Source organism: Python bivittatus, unplaced genomic scaffold (genome assembly GCF_059951505.1).
Source record: "Python bivittatus isolate LINGU-HERP-01145 unplaced genomic scaffold, Pbiv_v1 ctg000080_np1212, whole genome shotgun sequence".
Lineage (NCBI taxonomy): Eukaryota > Metazoa > Chordata > Lepidosauria > Squamata > Pythonidae > Python > Python bivittatus.
In genome coordinates this window covers 65706215-65726181 of record NW_028277035.1, presented here as the reverse complement: position 1 = coordinate 65726181, position 19967 = coordinate 65706215, and the positions used below count along the sequence as shown (strand labels likewise).

Below are 19967 nucleotides of genomic sequence, written 5' to 3'. Positions count from 1 at the left end.
GGGTCTGGCCGTTATAATTCCAATCTATAAGAAGGGTAAAAGGGATGATCCAGTCAACTGTCACCCAATCAGTTTGTTAAGCCAGATTAGTAAAATGTATGCCAAACACCTACAGGAGAAATTACTAGATTGGCTTGAATCTGAAAATACTATAAAGGATGAACAGGCTGGGTTTAGAACAGGATGATCAACATTAGACCATGCCTTGGTCCTGCAACATTTAGTTGAGAAGTACACTCATAAACCACGACAATCTCTTTACGCAGCATTTATTGATTTTAGGTCAGATTTTGATACTGTTTCTAGAACTAAACTGTGGCTTAAATTAAAAAATTCCACAATAGATAAATGCCTATTACTGCTGCTTATTAAAATCCATGAGAACACCAGATTGAAGGTTAGGTGCAGCACTCAAGGCCATGGCACAAAAGAAATACCTGTAAAGAGGAGAGTTAGACAGGGATGTGTACTGGCCCCAGTTTTATTTAATTATTATATAAACTCATTAGTGTCTTATTTAAGTAATTCTACGTTTCACCCCCTAAATTAGCCCAAAGACATATTAACTTATTATTGTATGCTGATGATGCAGTAATTCTATCATTAACCTCTGTTGACCTTAAGAGAGCTTTGAATTCACTTATAGATTACTGTATCGAGGAGGAATTAATAATAAAGTATACCAAGACTAAGATCCTTACTTTTTCTAAACGCCCTAAACAAAGAAGTTGGAATTTAGGCGGACAGTCCATTGAGCAGGTTAAAGTCTTCAAATATCTAGGGATAGTTTTTCAAGCCTCAGGAAATAGAAATGCCCATCTGGACTATGTAACCCGTAACGCACAGAGGTCTGCCTTAGCCATCCAAACCTATTACTTTTCCAGAGGAGCGCAGTTTATTCCCGCTGCAATTAAGTTGTTTGCAGCCAAAGTTTGAGCACAACTGTTATATGGGGCCCAATTAGGACCAGACAACAACATGATTACCTTGGAAAGAGTTCAAACGAAATTTCTAAGAAACATCTTCCAGGTACCCAGCTGTGTTCCAAATGCAGTACTCCGACGGGAAGCAGGAGTCAGTACACTTGAAACCAATCTTTGGATTAACATCTTTACCCACTGGCTAAATTTACACCATAACCCCAGTGGACTGACCCATCTAATACTGGCAGATAACTTTGAGATGACCTGGAAAACAGCTATCCAAAAGAAACTGAGTCTCTATGGGTTTTCCAACGATGCCATTTTGACTTTAGAGTTTGATCAAGCTAGGTCACTATTAAGGCAAAGGATCTTAGATATAGAAGGCCAAGTAGAAACTGCTGTTTTTACCCATAATATAATTGCAAATAACCAAATTCTAGTGAACCAACCAGTCTCATACTTGTACCACATTACAGTTCCAAAATTCAGGAGAGCTTTATCCTTAGCTCGATTTAACGCTCTCCCTACAGCTGTTCTAGAAGGAAGATACAGGAAAATCCTTTATGATATTCGATACTGCCCCTGTGGTACGGGTGCCATTGCAGCCACAGTCCATGTTCTCTTGTATTGTCAGTATTATAGGGACATTCGCTTTCAGCTGATTACCCCTCTTTTAATTAAACTCCTCGGGCATTCCAATAATTTTTACTTAAATAATCAAGATAAATTTATTTCTTTAAAAGTTGCAAAATTTTGCTATATAATGTGTAAGCTTCACCTGCAAATGGTTGCTAATAGTTATTGATGAAAGGAGTAATATTGTTGTCCGTTTTATTGTATGTATTTTTATTGGTCAATGACTGAAATAAAGGGAATTGCCAGCTGGCTTCTCTTTTCCTGATTTTCTCAGAAATTGATTATTTAGTCCAACCCTGTTTCAAAACTTTGCTAGAGAAAGTGAAGGAGACAATTGTCTTTCCTGCCAGTTAGCCTCTCTCCTTTTTCTGACATCTTTTCCCCACCTGCAGAAGAAAAATGTTTTCCATTATTATTTAGTCAGTGGGAAGTTAGGGAACCTTTTGTCCAGCATGAAGGAATTAAATTTTAAATTGGAAAATATATCCATCTTCAGTCTGAGACATAGTTCTTTAAAAGCCAGTTCCATCAACAGCTTGTTTCCCTTGGAAATCTGTTCATTATGAAACATTTATTAGGAAACAGAAAATGCCATTATTTCCCTTTCAGAAATCTAACATACAGGGAAAGCCCGTTCCATTAGATGCATTTTGCCATCTTGTCTGTCCATCCTTATACCCACTGTTTTTCTGCTGCTGCCTCTGAGTCTATGCCCATGCTTCTTGCTGAAGACAGTCTGGTTTTTAGTCTCCCAAGACCCTTTTCTCTTCTTCCATTATGCTTTACAGCCAGACAAAGAAGTCCATAAGTCAAAATAGGACATAAAAGAGAGCTTCCAGGAGTCACTCTAAGTGCAGAATTGCCAATACCAGGAGAGCACAACCGATGGGCCCCTGCAGACCAACACTGACAGGGCAAGCTACTGCATATAAACAGAGAGCAAGCCCCACTCCCTTCTAGCACTGAAGATGTTACTTAGACGGGTAACGAAACGTCTGCAAGAAAACAACCAAGCTCAGAAAACCCCAAGGACTCTGCAAGCTTTTCATAGCTGGAAAGCTAATATGACCAATATATTTTGGGAGTGTGGCTGCTGGATAAGGGATGTGGTAGAATTCACTTTTGGCTCTGAAACTGTTGTCTGGAGGATAAGTGGCCTGCAAGAACACACTGCTTCACATGCCTGTGTGGAAATTTGTGTTTTCCTTCAGTTTTGAATGACAGCAGAGCATGATTTGGCTTGGGGTGGGTAATATATGTTGGCAGGCCCCCTTTGCAGCACACAAGGTTATTTTGAAAAGAAGCCCATGCCTAGTTTTACCCCCACCTCTGCTCATTTTCTTTCATTTTCCCTGTATCTCACCATGGATCTTCCATTCTTTCAGGTGAATTGTATCCGTACAAGGGACTTTGATTGCTCCCTGGCTGTTCCTCTGATATCCGAGGCAGGAAATAAGCTGGACCTTGTAATCAGTCGAAATCCCCTGGCTTTCATTGCCAATACTTGTCTACAGGAGCCAAGAAGTTTTCCAGACCAGCAGTCAGTTGGAGGGGAGGTGAAGACAAGCGCGCAGACACTCTGAAGTGAAGAATGGGAGGGTTTGATGTCAGCTGTTCTCACAGTTCTGTGGGGGCAAAGGGATTAATGGGTGTCTGTTGTGTGGTGTGTGAGGGTTTTTGTTTTGACTGTTGTTCATTTGTTTTCTTTTGCACTCGTATTTATGCTTAATCTGTGTAATGTCAGCTGCTGTGAAGAAATGTTTCCTCTCCCCCAACCAGTCACATTTTGAAGCCAATGCAACTTGGCTTTGAGGGTTCAAGCTGAGATGGATTGATCTAGTAAGGGATGGAGTTGGCTGCTGACAGCAACACCCAGAATAATTTGCCTACAGGAGAACATCCTTACTCACGATATGAGTGTTTCCAATGCATGGGATGATAGGGCACACATTTCTTTTCCCCAGTCTTGAAGGAGTTGGATACATGGTGCTGTTTTTGTTTGCTTTGTTTAATCAAGTAAAGTTAATCTTAAAACGGATCCCCTCATTTTTTGTGAAGGACACTTGGGCCCTTTCTCCAATTCCCCTGCACATTCTCACAGATCACTGTATCACACGTCTCTTTGAAACTAAGAGCACATTTTATTTTTGGGTTTAATTTAAAAGGCAACCTGTTCATCACAGAAGATGAAGCTCTGACGAATACTTTCCCCATAATGTCTGAGGCATTTATTCTTTGGGAGGTTGCAGAAATACTTTTCAACTTCAAAATACTGTCCAGCTTAGTTTCTTACTAAGTTTCTTATTCTCCATCTACCATTTCTTGAAAGTACTTATTGTAGAGCATTACATGGGGAAGATGAAGTCTCTTGGGCCACCCATTTCTTTGTGGGCACACACAGAGCCCCAGAATTGTTCCCTGATGCCCTCTCTCTATATGCTTATGAGTGGGCAGCTGAACATGGGTCACTTGCATCAAACTCTTGTCTCACCCTTAATGTTCTGTATGATGGTGGTGGTGGTGGTGGTGGTGGTGGTGGTGGTGGTAGGAACCTTTGTTACTCTGTAGCATGAGGCACTGTCTCTAGATTGATATTGTACCTCCAAGTACATCCTCTGTGGGTTGCTTCAGTGAAAGTTGAAATGTGTACATTTGTTTAATCCCATGATGATGCTTGACACCTTGGTGTAACCTACCAATAGCATAAGCCCTATGTTTTTCAATAATCACTTTTTCAATGACTTGTGAGCACGATGCCTTTGTGAACCAGGACCCTGCATCAGCCTCCCAAGTCAAATCCTCTTGTAGTGCTGTTGGGTGTGATATTCGCATTTTTTTGATGATCTGCCTATGGTTGACAATTGCAAAAGAGGCCATGATTTCTTCATTTCAAAGGGGGAAAATACCAGGATTTGTGGTCTCTGCCTGGCTAGTCCAGTGGCCTGTGCTGATGGGTTCTGAACAGCACTTTATTGTGACTATTTAAATTGACCGTTACTTGGGAATGGGAAAACTGACTCCTCTCTTCTTTTCTAATAGCTTTAATTTTGTTCTGTTGTTTTCTACTGTTTCGATCCATATTGAGATGCCATGTTTTGGCCAAGACTGGAAACACCCGTTAGATGAGTGCTGATCCAAGACATGTTTCTGGTTTGAACCCAGTCCAAGCTGTGAGCGTATATATCTTTTTTGCTATTTCACAGCACTGCTCTCTCAGTGATTTTCTTAAGATGTGCATGAGTCTCATCAGGCTGTCTCTAGCTGTAGCCATTCTCTTTTCTCAAAGTATGCAATATTCCATACCATTGCTGCCATGACCTAGATAATGTGCCATAAAAGAAACAAAAAAGTATTGATGGATGTGTGGAAAATGGGAGTTTTATATGCAATATTCTCATAATGGCAGAAGCTCCATGTGGCTTCAATTAGGTTTTTAATGAAGACTTTTAATAAGGCTTTAAAAATGGTCCTTGTATCCCTTCCTATGCATTTTGAATGATATAAAAATGAAATGCATTAAATGTGTATTTTTATCCATATATTAGAGTGTATTCCTGTAAAGTATTTTTATATGCTAATTTTTCTTATGTATCTATGAAAGCACAATATTCAAAGAATATTTTAGTCCTGTTTTGGACCTATTTGTAAATCTATGTATTTAAATGGTATTGCAATTCCTTAGATTTTTTTTAAAATTAAATAAAACAAAATAAATTATAATGTATGTTTTCTTCATAAATAGTTAAGTTAAAATGATGATATATCGATAGGGTTTATATCTGCTTCCACAAAGACATTTTGCTGGTTGAGGCCAAAATGCTCTCTCCTTGATGCCAGTTAATTGCACGTGGCTCTAGCTTTATGATCACCGTGAGAGCCAAAGGATTGATAATCTAAGCAAGGGAAACAAATAAATGAACAAAACTGATTCAACTGGAAAACACAATAGAATTTTTGGCATGTTTACTTGGGAATATGTCTTGTCTTACTAATAGGACTTTACTCCAAGGAAGTGTTTGTAGGACAGTAGCATTAGACATGTTCTAAATATATGAAGAGAGCCAGTTTGGTCTAGTGGATAAGGAACCAGGCTAGAAAGCAGGAGACTGTGAGTTCTGGTCCTGCCCTAGGCATGAAAGCCAGCTGGGTGATTTTGGGCCAGTTTGTTTGTTTATTTTTATTTATATTTCAAATGTAGAAACTGCCCATCTCACAAAAAGTGACTCTGGGCAGTTCACAATAAAACATCAATAAATATTAAAATTACAATACAAACAATATAAAATACAATAAAATAGAATAAAAACCAAACACATGCACGAATATATTTATTTATATTTCAAAATAGTTACTCTCTCTCAGTCCAACTCAACCTCACAGGGTTGTTGTTGTGGGGAAAATAGGAGGAGGAAGGAGTATTAGGTATGTTTGCTGCCTTGAGTTATTTATAGAAAATAATAAAGGCAGGAAAAAAAATCTAAAAAATAAATTCTGCTATTGGAGTTCCAGAAGAATTGTTTAATTCATGTTTGGACTGTACCTCTTAAACCCAACTTACTAATGGTGCTCATTCTTACTTTGCTATATGACTCTACATTTGCAAACAGCTACACAGATGTGTCCAGGAGTCAAATGTTACTGTTACGTTAATTTTACCATAGCTGTGAGGCTGAAAGCAGGCACTTGTACGCTGAGTCTTACTCCCAGTTAATGTTCAAAAAAGATTACAGTCCTTTATCTATGATCTTTGAGCCTTTTTTTAGGCAGGAATTATTTAGAGGTCTGGCCCTTGGGTAGCTATCAAGTGCTATCTTGGTTTTTATTCTATTTTATTCTATTTTATATTGTTTTATTATATTTTAATTTTTATTGCTGTTTTATTGTGAACCGCCCAGAGTCACTTTTTGTGAGATGGGCAGTATCTAAATTTGAATATATATATATACACACACACACACACACACACACACACACATACATATATACATACATATATATACATACACACACACACACACACACACACAGAGGCAGAGCATGGCTCTCTTGGAGAATTATACAAGGAAATTACCCTTCTCTAGTAGTACCATAGACTCCCTTCTCTTGGAGGAATTCACATCCACATGGAAGGGATTCCAGCTGATCTAGCTATTATGGTTTTTCAGTTCACAATTTGATCTCCTTTGGCCTAGGAAAAGCCTGGCTAGATTTGAAACATTCAATAGGATGTGTTCAAAACCCCTACTTGGTAATCATGGGTCTGTTTGGGAGACTGTTCTCGTGCAAAATATAGCCAACATCCTTTGTCCATCTTGAAGAAGAGCCCTTAGCCTTTGCCTGAAACAATATTTTGCTTCCCTTATAGAAAATTTCAAACTGTTCCAGGCTAAGAATGACCCTGCCCTAGTCCTCTCAAGGAAATTGAAAGAGTTTCACATGTCTTCTCGCAATGCCTTTTTTTAATAACACATAGCACAATGAATTAATAACTCCTCTTCTGAATTACAGACATGCAAGATCAGATGAGAACACTTCCTTTGCTCAGTGTCAAAGCCATTAATTTTCAAAAGCGCTGGAAGGGGTAGTTCATTTGCAGAAAATGGCTGTTTATTTATTTACTTACCTGCTGTGCTATATCCTGCTACAATCATGAATCGGTGAGGTACATCCCAACATAATAAATTAGATCAATACATATAATACCAAATAAAAGTTATATCAACAACTAATGTAACATCAGGCTATAGCCTGGCTTAAAAAAAAATATAGTTGATTATGAGTTCTTTTTTTCAATATTAAGCAAGAGAACAAAGAATTCATTTGAAGCCCGCTTGTGTTTGGGGGAGGACTCTTGTGTCATCACACTATAAAGACACTGGTACAGATCTGTGATCTAAGATGGGGATGAGTTATTCATGTTTTGTCAGCTCTTGTACAAATATTTTGATATTACAATTAAAAAGAAGCAGTGCCAACATGCATTTGACTCAATCCAGCAGGATAGGGCCTGGAAGAAATTCACTGCTACATCCATTGGTTGATTACTCCTCTGATCATGAAACCCCATGAAAATAATACTATGCAAATTTGCTGTGATGGCACAGACCATCTTTCACTGTAATTCATGTTCTTAAAGGGGTGTAGCAAGGCTTCATAAATTGCCTTTTGTTTTTCCCACTTTCTTTTTGAGGATCACATTATCCACTATTCCTTGGTCTTCTCCTTTTTGACCTTTATTCTTCCTTCCTATATTTGTTTGGCAAGTCAGTCATCATTCAATGATCAGGATACTTCTTTTATACTGATCATTCATATTTGTACTCAATCTGCATCCATTCGTTCTTGACCCATTTTCACTGCATTCAACTTTTAGGCTTCTCCAGACATTTCCAACTCTCAATTCCATATAACAAATAGGGTAGAAACACACCCTTATACAGCCATTTACTTTCCTTCAGTATTATCTTAAAAATTCTCCATCTTTCCCCCCATATTTATACCAAGGTATCCAAATGTATCTAAAGCATTAGGGATCCAAGCCATTGGTATCTGGTTGGCTTCTGTAAAGGCAAATGGGCACTTGGTCTGATCAGAATGGATCTTGTTTTAAGAATGTTAGGAATATAGCATCATAGTGTAACAAATCCTAAATAATAAACGGTGTCAAGGAGTCTTACAGAGCACAGTTGAATAAATTGGGGATGATGCAGACATGTAATTCTTAAATTAATGGTATTCAGCAGAACATTCAAGTTTTATGTACAGTGGGGCAAAAAAGTATTTAGTCAGCCACCAATTGTGCAAGTTCTCCCACTTAAAAAGATGAGAGAGGCCTGTAATTTTCATCATAGGTATACCTCAACTATGAGAGACAAAATGGGGGAAAAAATCCAGAAAATCAGAGTCTGATTTTTAAAGAATTTATTTGCAAATCATGGTGGAAAATAAGTATTTGGTCAATATCAAAAGTTCATCTCAATACTTTGTTATATATCCTTTGTTGGCAATGACAGAGGTCAAACGTTTTCTGTAAGTCTTCACAAGGTTTTCACACACTGTTGCTGGTATTTTGGTCCATTCCTCCATGCAGATCTCCTCTAAAGCAGTGATGTTTTGGGGCTGTCGCTGGGCAACACGGACTTTCAACTCCCTCCAAAGGTTTTCCATGGGGTTGAGATCTGGAGACTGGCTAGGCCACTCCAGGACCTTGAAATGCTTCTTATGAAGCCACTCCTTCGTTGCCCGGGCGGTGTGTTTGGGATCATTGTCATGCTGAAAGACCCAGCCACGTTTCATCTTCAATGCCCTTGCTGATGGAAGGAGGTGTTCACTCAAAATCTCACGATACATGGCCCCATTCATTCTTTCCTTTACACAGATCAGTCGGCCTGGTCCCTTTGCAGAAAAACAGCCCCAAAGCATGATGTTTCCACCCCCATGCTTCACAGTAGGGATGGTGTTCTTTGGATGCAACTCAGCATTCTCTCTCCTCCAAACACGAGTTTAGACCAAAACGTTCTTCTTTGGTTTCATCTGACCATATGACATTCTCCCAATCCTCTTCTGGATCATCCAAACGCTCTCTAGCAAACTTCAGACGGGCCCGGACATGTACTGGCTTAAGCAGGGGGACACATCTGGCACTGCAGGATTTGAGTCCCTGGTGGCATAGTGTGTTACTGATGGTAGCCTTTGTTACTTTGGTCCCAGCTCTCTGCAGGTCATTCACTAGGTCCCCCCATGTGGTTCTGGGATTTTTGCTCACCATTCTTGTGATCATTTTGACCCCACAGGGTGAGATCTTGCATGGAGCCCCAGATCGAGGGAGATTATCAGTGGTCTTGTATGTCTTCCATTTTCTAATTATTGCTCCCACAGTTGATTTCTTCACACCAAGCTGCTTGCCTATTGCAGATTCAGTCTTCCCAGCCTGGTGCAGGTCTACAATTTTGTTTCTGGTGTCATTCGACAGCTCTGTGGTCTTGGCCATAGTGGAGTTTGGAGTGTGACTGAGGTTGTGGACGGGTGTCTTTTATATTGATAACAAGGTCAAACAGGTGCCATTACTACAGGTAATGAGTGGAGGACAGAGGAGCCTCTTAAAGTAGTTGTTAGAGGTCTGTGAGAGCCAGACATCTTGCTTGTTTGTAGGTGACCAAATACTTATTTTCCACCATGATTTGCAAATAAATTCTTTAAAAATCAGACTCTGATTTTCTGGATTTTTTTTCCTCATTTTGTCTCTCATAGTTGAGGTATACCTATGATGAAAATTACAGGCCTCTCTCATCTTTTTAAGTGGGAGAACTTGCACAATTGGTGGCTGACTAAATACTTTTTTGCCCCCTGTAAGTATGTAAATGAATGTATGTAATCTATCTGAAGACTTTTGTGGAAAAAAACCATAAGAACAATTTGTTCACTTTATACATGAAAGTTTTTTTATTGTTTATTTGCAATGATTACAAACTCATCTTAAAAAAGCAAAATGACTTTAAAATATTGATATCCATTTCATTTATCTAAAAAGCAAAACAGATAAAACTGCAAAATACAAACATTTACTGTGTACATATACCCCCTCCCCCCCAAAAAAAACCACCCTAATTTTCAGGGCTGAAGTACAAGCCAAATTCTTACTCCTATACAAATATTCCTCTCTGGAACAATAAAGATGACAAACAGTTTTAAAATGTCTTTTTAAAAAATTGTTCTAAAAATTATTTTTAAAAGGAGGATAATCTAGTGTCCTCTTAATCCACACTCATTAGTCAGTAGTCGTAAGTGTGGATTTACAGAATTAAAAATGCACACCAACATTTTCAGTAGAAATAAAGATGTCTGCCTTATTTTATAACCATAAAACCTCGGGTGGCATTCCTTTCATAATTGCAACAGCACAAATACAGTAATGACACAACAATGTTCTATTACAACAGTCAATTTATCAGAGTACTGCACTGGCAGGTTGAGGTTGTGGGGGAGAGATATCAATGAACAATCTTGGGCTGCCACTTGGTTCCTTACAATCCAAATGTCTCCATTCCTAGAACATGTTACAGCCACTCAACATGATCTGGCTGCGATGTCAGTGTCTGCACTGCTTTCCTGTTGCTGATCATTAGTGGGTCATTTGGGAGCTTGTTAGGCCTCTTTCTTCTCCCAAGAGAGCTTGTTAACTATGCAGTCTGGTTCTCCAAAGAATGGGATCTTCAGAAAGCCAGCTACTTTAGCCCACTTGGCTTCTGAAATGATCAGGACTCAGCAAATATAGCTGAACTAGACAACTTCTGTATGTACTCTGAGCCCAGCCAAACTGCAAGGTTGGGGTTCTAGCCCTAACCTTGGTTGCAGTGACTAGTCATAGTCATTGGAATGGAAGTTCCACTGAACATGGTGTAGCTTATTTGCAAGTACATGTTTAGAATGAGCCTGTAGATCTCTGGAGCAAGTATTCTCTTTGGCCAAACCTGCAGTGTATGTATTTTGAAATCTGCAAATGTCAACATCTATGTTTTAAGATAACCTATTTTTTGGGGGGGGTGTCAGATTTTATTCTAGAAAAATACTGATCTCCTCCAAAGATTTGGATCCAGTTGTGTGAAGCTAAGTTTCTGATGTAGTTCTACAGATAGAAACATACGTCTTAGCAGAATATTAGATTCGTAAAGTGCTTGGCCTTATTTTATTTCCTGAAAAGAGCATGCATATTGCATTTATCTTTTCCACCTCTCCTTCCGTAGCACAATCAAAGTAGTGTAGCTTAAATCAACTGCAGATTAGACAGGTCACTATTACTTTTAAACAGGATACAGAACTGGACATAGGCAGATGGAATATACTAATGCCAAATGAAAAATGGACTGTCATGTGATTGTCTAAAATTACATTTTCTCTGCCAAGTGGTTAGCCTTAAGAGTGCAACTCTCATTTTCAGCTGACCACTATAGACCTGCAAAACCCTTCCTTTACTTTATCAATATTCCCTACTGCTATGCACAAGATTTTGAATTCTATTGCTGGCTTTGCTGCTGGGCAGATTCAGGGAAGTAGACTGATGACTCAACTAGGTATTTGGTCAAATGTGTTGCATGAGCTGGGGTGTTCCTGCATTTCAATAGGTTTGTTTTTAGCAAGGTAAAGTAGCACTTCAGCTTAGGATGCATAAAAAACTTTTAAAAAGTGAGTTTCAATTTTGGATTGATCGCTCTTAACATTCAATAAAAAAATTGTGCCTCTGGGGCATATGATTGTCTTTCATGTATGACAATCATTTTTGGTTTATATTTATCCTTTAATCTGTAGCAATCATGCATTTAAAGAGTTTAAAGAGTAAGAGTGGCTGTATTAACTAAAAAAATTTGGTCTAGGCCCTCTTAACTAAAGTGAGCTATGACAGCTGTTTGTTTATGTATTTATTAAGCCAGCCCACTCCAAATGACTCTGGGGAGCTGACTTGTCAAAAAGGTCATAAATTCCAAAATGTTTCTAGCTTCTTCAAACTGTTTAGTTTTACAACACTGGTATTTACATGTTACCTCAGAAGCAGGTTTCACTTATTGTCCTAGTGCTTTACTTCCATGTAAATATGGAAGATTGCCAGGTGCATATAAAAGCAAAAAATGAAGCATGCCAGAATTTTAGGTTTTCTTCTATTAGAACCCATCTGTCCTCCAGTTCCTCCTCATCATTTCTTTATTCCTGCCTCTATGGCCATTCAACTGTTACAGATCAAATAATTTATTTCAACTCGTTTTTCAGCTGGGCTGATGCTTAGTCTGCCCAGTAAGTTCAGTTTCATTATAATCAAGTACAAATGTCTAAAGACAATATACTGTGAAATGTGAATGACTGTTAGTTATGTAATTATTTATCGATACCCTCCATATAGATACTTATTAAGGATGTTGACAGCTTGGAAGATTGGACTAAGAGAAGGACACATTTCCAGACATCTAAAGAGCCTGCCTTAGTTGGAAACAAGCCTGAACTGGCTGGTTGCAAACACAGGTATGTCCCACTGTTTTGACTAGACATTAGCAAATGCCCATTTACTGCTATCATAACCTTTTTTACTTCATTCATATCCAGAGCAGTTTAGAAAACATGCCACACTTCCATGACAACAAATTGTTACACTCTAATGTTCTTCCCAGTCCCCACCCCCACCTTTTTGGAAATGCAATGATTTCTTTGAAAAAAAAATTTAAACTATTCCCACCCCGCATATCCAAACCAGTTCACCAACAAGTTAGTCACAATACTGAATATTTAACTTCTTCATTACAAATGATGGATAAAATAGGCCACACAATTCTACAAAGTAAATTAGAAAAGAAAAGTCAGTCTTTTTGCAGTCATAAATAAGTAGAAAATACAAACAATTAATAATTTTCCTGTCCCCCACCCCCTCCAATCCATTGGCCTTATTTGGCAGAATCTATTCTTAACATTCAGATTTAACACATTCTATTATTCACAAGTTTTGCTATATGAAAATATGCTCCTTGAAACAAAAACCGAAGGGAAATGGGACTGAATCTTGTGCGGCAATTTGATTAATTTGTTTTTTCTTGTAAGAGATCTTCATGATTTTGGGTCATAACTAGAAAACCTGTTTTCTTTAGCGTGGAAGCAACTGATTCTAATTGCACAGTTTAACCTCAGAATGGATTGGGTACTATACTTCTTTAGCTGGAACTCTACAGGTGTAGGACTGATTCTCTGGTCTGTTCTTGAAGTGCATCCTCTCATACTATGGGCTTAAGAGTATTCCCCTGGTTGATGTATCTGCTTTTGGTTCAGTGGCTGTTCTTGAAACTATTCCTGTAGCAAAATATTGCACTACCTTTAATGTAAAAATGCACCAAGGGAAGTCAAGTGAATTAACTGTTAAGACTTGCCTCCATCCTAATTTCTCACGGCCTTCAATGACACCAGTGACTTGTGCTTCATTTAGTTAAGCTGCAGTCTGCTCTGGAATGCAATGGAGTTTGGAATACCAATGCCCTTCATCTTTGGCTTTGCAGGATTAGAGAACAAAGCCAAACAGCAGCTTTCTCTTGGCTTCCTTGCTTCTTCTGTAACTAACCTTTTTTACTGGCCATTATTCAGTACAGTGGAAAGACAAACATTTCCAAAGGATTTGTAATCTGGAAGTGTTTACTTTAGAGCTCTCGGTAACAGGAAAGCAAAAGCATTTGGATCATGGCCACTTGCATATACTGAAAGCTCTGTTCCCTCGCATAAAATAAATCACAGACCCCATCCACAAACAAATATTAGCTAAACAAGACACCTGAAATAACTGTTTTGGTCCTTTATTTAAAGTTCTTTTTGTTTCTATAAAAACTAACATAGCAGGCATGTGCATAATCCATATGCAATGGCCATGGAGAGCATAAGACACAAACTGTTTCTTACTTTCTTTTCTTTTCTTTTCTTTTCTTAAAGCATATAGGAATGTTTTCAAATACTGGCTAAGTTCCAGTTTCAACTACGGTGTCTGTCACTGACAGACAAAAATCAGCAGAAATTACAAATGAAAGTTTTTTGCTATTTCTGGCTCACAATCCTGCCCACATTGTGTTTAGTGCCAATACTAAGATAAAGGGGGGCACCCTTCCCCCAAGATCAATGCCCATACGGAAAAGGCTTGAGCCTCTATGCAATGCCAGTTGAAAGCAACAAAACGAGAGCTTTGTGGAGTTTGAGGTGAGTCTTCCAGACAGAAATCCTTATTCTGCAGAAAGTGGGGAACTTGGCATACCAATAAAACTCCCATTGAGTGTTTTATGCCTCATCCAGTCTAAAATAGATTTATAGCTTACGTCATCTCCTTCTGTTTCCTCGTGTCAATGTGTTACAAATGATGACAACTTAAGCCTGCGAATACCAGTCTACATACTGGACTCTTGCTCAACTTTCTTGTTGCAGTAGCTTCCTCAACAGTGGTTCTAGTGGCCATTTTCTGCATCTGCACTCAACGATATGCGACTTAGCTGACTGGTACGATACATGCCCAACACTCCTTTTTTTGTTCTGATAACGATAAAGTTTGGCAAATTTGTGATTTTAAATATGGTTTGCAGCATCCTTATAAATGTAGCATTTATGACACCAGCCTAATGTTCTAAGAAAATTCAAGCCTAAACAGCTTATTTCTTGGGTGCAGCCTATAAGAGTGGGCCATTTTTTATATTCTTCAGTTACTTGATCACACTGTCAAGTTACATTTCTCTCTTGAGGTAACAGGTGACAGATGCAGGCTTACTAGCATTTTACATCAACTCTTAGATGATCTGTCTAAATCGATGAGAAACTCAACTGTACTCCAATCTGTATCTAAGTCCACAAAGAAACTCTGCTTGCTATTGAATAGAGACTCAACTCCCCCTGTGATGGAAGGAGTCATCTCCTCTGCCCCAAAAAGGAATTATCAGTTAAAATATCTTGCCAGCAAGAATGATTCTGCCACCTTCTTAGAGCCTGTTCACAAGCTGCTCAGATTATTCCCCTGGTTCCAATCCCCAGCTTATATTGCAGCTTTTCCAATTATACACATAAATGTATTCTCACATGCCTCACAGCGAGCATAAAAACATGTACCCTTTCTTTAATTCTTCCTGCTTCAACCAGAGGAAGATAGTGCCACACCTTTAAAAACCAGTTTCTAAAATGCCAGAGCTTTTTGTTAAAAAAAAAATCCAAAATGAAATTTGCTTTACGAAGGGGTTATTTTGCTCTACCCTGTTCCCAACCACATCAACACCCAGAGAAATCTGAAACTTGTATATGTGCACATATATATGTGCGTATCAGCACAATCCTACATAAGTTTACCATTGTGTTCATTGAGGCGTATTTGCAAGACAGTGTGCATAGGATTGCAGCCTGGGTATATTGTTGGCAAGAAAATCAACTCAAAAGTGATAAAGTAGCATTATGAATAGAAGTTAGTTAGATATGCTGTGTGGAAAACAGAAAGTAAATTCCTGCAGTGTGCCTAATTTGATATGAAAGCTCTGCCTCTAAATAGAGCAGGGGAGGCATCTGCTGTGATTTACTTTACAAAATATTAAAAAATAAAAACCAAACACACAAAAAATTACTTTCTCTGTGAGAAATAAAAATAAACCCTAGTGCAAATATAAAGCTCTGTAAACCTGGTCCTATGAAAGATTCTATGGTTAGTAAACGGCAGTTTTAAAGCAGGTGTCCTCCTCTCATAGAGAGAGCTCACATCGTTGTCTCCACGATGACATGAGTCGGCTTGATCAGTTCTCCGTTGGCCAGGCCAGGAAGGCAGAACGTGGCAGCAATCTCTGTTTCTTTGTCCCACCGCGTGATCTCACGAGGGGCAGCCATTGCCTTCACCCTCTAGAGAGAAAAGGATACATGGAAATGAAGAGTCTTCCAGACAAATTCATGGAGGTTAAGGCTATACTAAGGGTTCAGGTTGTGATCTATTTTGGATTCAATAGGGAAGAGGCACTTAGAGATATAGAGAAGTTTGAACAATGCAGTTGCCAACTGTTGCTTTTTCTAGGATCACACAGCCATGAAAAAGACATGTCTGCACATGGCCTGAAAAAGGGTAAGCTGCACACGGATGCTGCATTCCAAAGCATCTCTTCAAAACTGAATTACGTTTTGCACATATTACTAAGCATGATAGCTATTTGCCAGGGAATAGAATAAGACACATTATTGTCTTTCTTTGTAAGCCAAGAAGAACCATTTCAGTTTTATTAAAATAACTATTTTCAAATTGTTCTCTCTGTGAATTTCCCATTGTTATCTGACTGTCCATTAGGGGAAATAGAGTAAGAGGTTGGAGAGGCCATCAGTGTGGCCCATCAGGGCTTCCCTTAGTTTGTAATCACACACGTCAAATACCAGAAAGATTCTGATTCACATACTTAGTTAAGCCAAGATGTGATCATTATCAAGCAGTGTATTTATAGATGGTGCGACAACCAGTTGGACATGGTTTGTTCCCAAAAGCCACTGTCCACAACGTAACATTCCTGGGCTGGGATCAGAAAGCTGATCTTATTGCTGGGAAAGTATATAGTGTGTAAAAGAAGGGGGAGACAAAGTAGAGAAAGTAATGTAAGGAAGGAGGTTAAATTTCCACTAGATGGCTCCCCAATTCAGCATTGCAGCTAATGAAGTTAGCTACTTCCACACTGTGCATGATACTGATGAGATGCTCAACTTTTATGCAGTGCGCATGAGAGAGAGAGAAGACCACATATGCTACATGAGAATACCGCAGGACTCTTCGATCCTGGAAATCTTTTTGAAATCTATTATCAAAATTTCTGCTAACTTTTCTGTGACCCCATGGTAATAGTTAGGCTATGAGTAGCTTCTGTATAAGAGAGCCAGTTTGGTGTAGTGGTTAAAGGCACTGACTAGAAACTGGGAGTCTGTGACTTCTAGTCCAGCCCTAGGTGTGAAGCCAATGGGGTGACTTTGGGCCAGTCCCTCTCTCTCAGCCAAGGGCAAACCACTTCTGAAAAAAAATGTTGCCATGAAAACTGCATGACTTGTTCAGGAAGCTGAAAGGAAACAAGAATGACTTGAAGGCACAGAAAGTAAATCTATGAATAGCTTCTACAGGTATATAGCGGCATATTCTATATATTTTCTTTGCATGTTAATTTTATGATATTAAGTACTTGAGTATTTTTTCTGTAATGTTCTTTATATCAGGACAATATCTTAGGATATAGTGAAAAAGGCAGGCAAAGTGAACTGATTATTGGATGGGGATAGATTTTTAGATCATGGTCCTGCCTTGGGGTGACTTGCTATAGTATGCTACCTTTCAAAGACAAGTTTTCAACAAATAACAGGCATTTCCCCACTGTAGGATTTGGGACAAAGATGCTCCCAGGACTGAAAAAGTTGAAAGCCTCTGATTTAGGAAAATAACCTGGGACAGAAGGTTTAGAATTCTAGTGACACAAAACTAATTTGTTCATTCAGCATCACTCTCCTGAGTATATTCCATTTTCCAACTATCCAGCTGTTGGATTTGTATCAGCAATCTTTTCTAGTATGTGAATATGATCAAAAGACAGATGTTTAAAATGGTACCGAACCTTGTTCTGTTCAATAGAAGAATAGACTAATCATGTATCTAAACAACGCTTGTACAATAGTCTCATCTGTTGAAATGAATGATTGAGAACGTCTTTCCAGCTATTGGAACTGCTATGTTAAGGGATCAGGAAAACAGTTGCAAAGAAAATCATCTGTTTGGATGCTTAATAGTTCTGAGGGTTCATAGTTGTTTCGAATTTACCTCAAGGAGAGAGCCATCTGACTGCAAAATACGGACAACTGTAACCAAGGGGATGCAGATCATAGATGAAAGAGCAAGAATCCAACCCAGACCGATTGCCCACACAGGGTAGATGTAGACCTTGTTGTAGGTCAGGGGGGTATACTTGACCAGAGAAAAGATGAAGCACCCCTGTGTCAGGAAAAAAAAAAAAAAGCAAAAAAGAGAGAGAGACAGAGTCAAGACACACAGAAATAATTACACTTTCTTCAACCAACAGTTTACGTAGTGGATGAGCCACCAACAGCATTTCAAACACCTTTCTGTGGCTCCTGGAACCCTTTTAACTGTAATTGTTGAAAATCAACAGCATTTTTAGAGGGGAGAAATAGCTATGTAAACTCTAAAATAAATCAAACACCATTCTAAAAAATCCTTAAAACCCAAAGAAGAGTATAAAATCCTAGCTCCTCCCACTTTACTTCATCACCATATCTACTGTACCCTTAGTTCCCAAATATTGTTAAGGCCTACCCTGCTTTCATTTACATTAGCAGTGATTAGTCTAATGAAATAAAACTGAAATTGACAATAGACAATTTTTCAAGGACAGAAGAGTTTTTTTGTGTGTGAGGGGGGAGTCTCTTCTTTTCATTCCTAGGTCTTCATTGTCTTTTTGTCTGTGTACAGGTGGTTGTATTTCTTTAAAGTCTGGGACCTCTGAATGCCACCCCGCCCCCGGGGCAAAAGCTTAGGAATGAATAAAGCTTAAATGGTGAGGGAAAATGTTCATAAAACTGTACTTTAGAAACTCAGGGCTGTGCTACAAGAATTTCAAACAAGAAATCAGCTAATCCAGTTTTGTTCTCCTGGTTCCTTCAATATTCATGTTTCGTGTTTTGCAGCAAGTGTGAATAATTATGGTGTGCAGTAAAGCATGAAAATTAATTTGAGCAGCATTACCACACACCGCAAAGAAAAAAGATCTTTTATAGGTCCATAACAATGTTTATTTGTTTTTATACCATAACATGCCACCCGATCTGTTCAGCTGTTCTATTGCATTTGGGGGAGAGGACTTTTTGATAAATATGCATAGGTCTGCTGCCTGGCTGAGCTAAAAAAAGTAATAACTTGGGCCTTACGAATGCCAATGTCTTTAAAAACACACGCTTAGAACTCTTCTCAAATGCAATTTTTATACACAAACAGGCCATCTTTTGCCACAAATGACCCTAAGGTAGCTTTACAGCTATTAAAAAGTATGCTGCCATTTTAAATAACAGCTAGTAGGATAAAAGAAGCATAGCCATTAGTAAGATGATTAAAACATACAATTAAAAGAACTATCACAAAAAACATGTAGTGATTGCGCTAAAAGCTTGACTACAGGTGCTTGCTTGCAGAACTGCCTTGTTTGCAGCACTGTTGCCTTGATTCCTGATCATCACTGAACGCCCCCCCTTCTTTCCCAAGGGTCTGCCAACCAGCCACCACTGCACATTTTTTGGTCCAGTGGATATAAATAGAATTTTGAGTGCTTGTAGTTGGCATTTTCACAGAAGGACCTCGTGGGTATTCCTACATTTGCAAAATGGCTACCACTGTGGTTTTCACCAACTAAAAAGTACCAATTTACTGTAAGACAAGCTAGCTTATAATAACAGCCACGATACTGTTTCTTCCCATGAGGATTGAATTCAAATTTCCAGATGTCCTTGCCACTCATATAATTTTTGCCCAGAAGTAGGCCTTTTCAAAACCCAGTCTTATCTCCAGTTTTGGAAGAGCTTATGATGCATTCCTTGCTGTGCCTGTCTTCCCTCCTCTCACACAGTGTATTTTTCAGCTAGGTGAAAGGTGATAGCAGGGAATGCTTTGTAGTTGTCCAACACCTTTTTACAAATGAACTATTTTCTCAGCTTTGGGAGGGGAATAATGGGATGCTTGGGCATTCCTACTTAAAATGAACGGGTTTTGCTTACTTCCGAAATATAATGAATACAGAAGGAAAATGTATTGAGAAGGGAGTTTCATAATGTGGGTGCTAACCGCAGAAAGGCTAATGTGGTGGCCATTTGCTTGATCTCCAAAGGGAAAGTGGCCCAAAAAAG

The 19967-nt window shown here is 38.8% G+C and overlaps 2 protein-coding genes across 7 annotated transcripts in view; one reads left to right on the top strand and one right to left on the bottom strand.

Annotated features, from left to right (window-relative positions):
* GRIP2 (glutamate receptor interacting protein 2) overlaps positions 1-5156 on the top strand; it is a 125443-nt gene extending 120287 nt beyond the window's left edge. The window contains exon 24 of the mRNA XM_025165524.2: positions 2945-5156. Within this exon, the coding sequence (XP_025021292.1) occupies positions 2945-3142 (198 nt within the window). The 3' untranslated portion in view covers positions 3143-5156. The remainder of the gene's footprint in view (positions 1-2944) is intronic.
* Positions 5157-15255: 10099 nt separating this feature from the next.
* The window catches only part of SLC6A6 (solute carrier family 6 member 6), a 55253-nt gene continuing 50541 nt past the window's right edge, over positions 15256-19967 (bottom strand). For all 6 annotated transcript variants that reach the window (XM_007426372.4, XM_007426370.4, XM_007426371.4 and 3 more), the window contains 2 exons: positions 17875-18045; positions 15256-15938 (listed from right to left, as the gene is read on the bottom strand). In XM_007426372.4, coding sequence (XP_007426434.1) covers positions 15798-15938; positions 17875-18045 — 312 coding nt within the window. In that variant the 3' untranslated portion in view covers positions 15256-15797. The remainder of the gene's footprint in view (positions 15939-17874; positions 18046-19967) is intronic.